The following is a 4,029-nucleotide window of genomic DNA, read 5'->3' as shown; positions in this document are numbered from 1 at the left end:
GATTAAACGTACGAACTCTTCATTCATACTAAAATATTTATCATATTTGGGTCAAAAATTAATATAAATTCACACATGCTTGTTAAGTCTTTCAAGAGTTTTCTCGGGATTTTTTGATAAAAGAAAAAAAAAACTATTGTAAGGGCTGAAAGAGAAAGAGACATAACCATGTGGTTTAGCTTGAGAAACTATCATTATTGCTCGATCGAGTCTTAACGATAGTCCCAGGCCCGGCTCATGTTTTTTACAGACCCTGTGCAATTTTTTTTTATTTTTACAAGACCAAAAAATAATTGTTAAATAGGGCCCTTAAATCTGTAAGAAGAAGACCCTAAATTCTTCCTAAAAATTTCTAATTTTTTTTTGAGACCCTGTGCATAAGCACCTTGTGCACATGCCAAGGGCCGGCACTGGATAGTCCATAGAGTCACCATTCACCAACTCACCATGGACTTGGTCAAGACACATCGACCATCAAATATTTATGGAGTCCATTATATATTTAATTAAACATTTTCCTTTTTCTTTATGCAGGCCCATTATATTTATATTTCTCTATCTAGAAAATGATTAGGAAGGTCACTTATAGTTATGTTTGTCTGAACGGTAGGTATGTCACGTAGGTATGAGCTTATGCACCATATAAATTATAATATATTTGCTTCGTATTTTTCACGACATATATAGCTGTGTATTATTGTGACATTTAATGCGTGATGTATGTTTTTTGTGAAATTTTATTAAACCCACAACAAGGTGAAAATATCAAACGCTAAATCTACGTCTTATAACAGAGTAATATGTTCTCTAATTAAGCTACTTTTCTTTAGTATTATATAGACATATTTTTCAACGTTCTTCTCTTGAAAACGCACATGTTGATATTATGTACCAGCCCTAAATGGTATCTAATCATTTCTCTTACAGTACATGATCTTTAATAATTTGCTCCGTCTACAGAAGATTTGACAGCGACACACATGAAATTTTATATATATAGAGGGCAAGGGTTTTTCCCTCATATATCGATATAAAGGAAAAGATAAGAATCGTTGAAAAGAACCACCTCTCAAATTTCATTTCTTCCCAACCATAGCTTTACATGGCTTCTCGACCTCCCTTTGAGACACATTTCTCTTCCAATTTTGGAAGCTCCTTTCCGAGATCAACTAGTGATGAACCAACCGTCCAAACCTCAGGTGTAAAGCTTCCGGTGATCGATCTTAGCCATCTTACTAATGGCGAGGAGGTCAAGCGCAAAAGATGTGTGAAACAAATGGTTGATGCAGCAAAAGAGTGGGGGTTCTTTCAAGTTGTGAACCATGGGATTCCCAAAGAAGTATTTGAGATGATGTTTCGTGAAGCCAAGAAACTCTTTGACCGATCCTTTAATGTGAAAGTCCGAGAAAAGTTTTCGGACACATCAAAGAATTGTTATCGGTGGGGAAACCCTAACGCAACTTCCCCTACTCAGTACTCCTTTTCTGAAGCGTTTCACATCACTCTTGCTGAGATCTTAAGTTTTTCTGATGATGGCAACAACTTCAGGTTTCAAACTACTTTATTTGATTTGAGATCTGTCGTATGATGAAACCCTAGTTCTTGAATTGTGTTTATTTTTAATTATTGAATTTCAAATAGTGATTTCGTTTCAGGACAAAATTCTTAGCAAGTCACAGTAACTCGTTGAGATTTTTTGTAACCTTTTTATGAAATTTGGTATAGGTAAATGGACATACTTTAATTTTTTAGAATGAAATTTTGAGGTTCTTTGGAAGATCAAGATTCATAGTCACAAGCGTCTATCTAGTAGTATATATACATAGCAACGAGATTCGATCCGGATTCGATCCGAAAATTCGGATATCCGGAGGGGACGAATCCGGATCCGGATAGTAAAATGTTGGATCCGTCAAAGCCGGATCCGGATCCGGATATCTTAATTTTTTAGTCCGGATATCCGGATCCGTAAGTTTTATTAATAACTATTTCAAAAATAGTAATATCTATATATAAAAATTAATTTTATTTAATATATTTTCATTTTTATAATAGTATATATAAATTATATGTAAATTTTGTAATATTATACATCAAAATAATTAAAAACATTATATATTTTTTTATTTTTAAATTATTGTTAATATTTTATATATGTTAATATTATTTTTTATTTATTTTAAGGATCCAAATCCAGATCCGGATATCCGCTGGATATTGCAATTTTTAGAAGGATATCCGATACCCGGATATCCGAGAACTTCGGATCCAGATAAGGATAGTAAAATTATGGATCCGCTGGATAAGGATCCGGATCCGGATACCTTAACGCAACTTCCCCGACTCAGTACTCCTTTTCTGAAGCGTTTCACATCACTCTTGCTGAGATCTTAAGTTTTTCTGATGATGGCAACAACTTCAGGTTTCAAACTACTTTATTTGATTTGAGATCTGTCGTATGATGAAACCCTAGTTCTTGAATTGTGTTTACTTTTAATTATTGAATTTCAAATAGTGATTTCGTTTCAGGACAAAATTCTTAGCAAGTCACAGTAACTCGTTGAGATTTTTTGTAACCTTTTTATGAAATTTGGTATAGGTAAATGGACATACTTTAATTTCTTGGAATGAAATTTTGAGGTTCTTTGGAAGATCAAGGTTCATAGTCACAAGCGTCTATCTAGTAGTATATATACATAGCAACACTCATCATTATTTTACAGTTATAGAAAACTTTGATAACATTCTATATATATAGATCGGTCGGTTGTTAAAGATACACATAAATACAACATCATATCATTATTATACAATCATATAAATGAAGAAATATTCAATATTTTATTTTATTTTATCCTTTTTTTACAGAACAACAGTTGCAATGTATGTGCAAGAGGTAGCTCGAGTGGCACACATGATATGCGAAATACTGGGGAATCAAGTGAAAGTGAACTCGAAGTATTTCGAGAATATTTTTGCACTACAAAACAGCTTTCTAAGACTTAACAAGTATCACCCTTGTGTTTTTGGTTCGCAAGTGTTTGGTTTGGTTCCTCATACCGATACAAGTTTCATCACCATACTCGCTCAAGATCAAATCGGAGGACTAGAATTGAAGAAAAATGAACAATGGATTGGCGTAAAACCTTGCTCGGAGGCTCTCACTGTGAACATTGGTGACATGTTTCAGGTAACTTTAATCATTGATTATCAAAGTTTATAAGGTTACATGTTGTCTCGTTTAAAAATCGTTTACTTAGTTCTAAGCTTTTAAATTATTTATGACTAATTCGCAACCCAATGACTAAGACTACAGAAGTCTAAAAGTACATATCAAACTATAAACGAAGTTATCTGGTTTAGTATATAATATATGATAATAGAATGTTATGCGAGATATATAAGTACATAGAATGAAAAAGAAAGGTTTGCGTTTTCAATTCTTCTGTTATCACATATCAAAAATTGATTTATTCATATATTCTTTGAATCTAGTTACAACAGTATTTTTAACTAATTCCAAGGGAAACAAAGAATGAATTTACTAAGTAAGTTGTGATTAAAAAAATCCTTTACCAAGTAGTTTCAATATGAATCATCTGGATCATACGAAAACATTCAGCCATTCAGGGGAAACCCTAACTCTTTAAAAAAGTGTTTTTGGAGTTGTGGACATAAAGTTATATGTAAGATTCTGGTCCCTAAAACTTAACACTACTAATCCAAAATCTAATAGATGTTTTTTATAAGTAATCTAATAGATTTTGAATCACTTGACTTTTGTTCTTACAATTAGGTAATTAATCATGCTAAAATCTAACTAATTATCTTATGCATGCGCTATAGGCACTGAGTAATGGAGTGTACCAGAGCGTTAGACATAGAGTGATAACTCCAGCAAACGTGGAGAGGTTGTCGATAGCATTCTTCGTATGTCCCTATCAGGAAACAGAGATTGAATGCTCTGGGAATCCGAAGAAGTATAGAAGATTCAGTTTCAGAGAGTACAAAGAGCAGAGTGAACGTGAT

At 33.0% G+C, this 4,029-nt stretch overlaps 1 protein-coding gene across 1 annotated transcript in view; it reads left to right on the top strand.

Moving 5' to 3' along the window:
* Nucleotides 1–1,049: 1,049 nt before the first annotated feature.
* The window catches only part of LOC106319842 (gibberellin 2-beta-dioxygenase 7), a 6,966-nt gene continuing 3,986 nt past the window's right edge, over nucleotides 1,050–4,029 (top strand). The window contains exons 1-3 of the mRNA XM_013758243.1: nucleotides 1,050–1,548; nucleotides 2,869–3,190; nucleotides 3,847–4,024. Of these exons, the coding sequence (XP_013613697.1) occupies nucleotides 1,103–1,548; nucleotides 2,869–3,190; nucleotides 3,847–4,024 (946 nt within the window). The 5' untranslated portion in view covers nucleotides 1,050–1,102. The remainder of the gene's footprint in view (nucleotides 1,549–2,868; nucleotides 3,191–3,846; nucleotides 4,025–4,029) is intronic.

The sequence above is a fragment of the Brassica oleracea genome, unplaced genomic scaffold, assembly GCF_000695525.1.
Source record: "Brassica oleracea var. oleracea cultivar TO1000 unplaced genomic scaffold, BOL UnpScaffold00640, whole genome shotgun sequence".
In the NCBI taxonomy this organism is placed as follows: Eukaryota; Viridiplantae; Streptophyta; class Magnoliopsida; order Brassicales; family Brassicaceae; genus Brassica; species Brassica oleracea.
The sequence above is the reverse complement of the archived record's forward strand: the minus strand, read 5'-3'. Positions and strand labels throughout refer to the sequence as shown.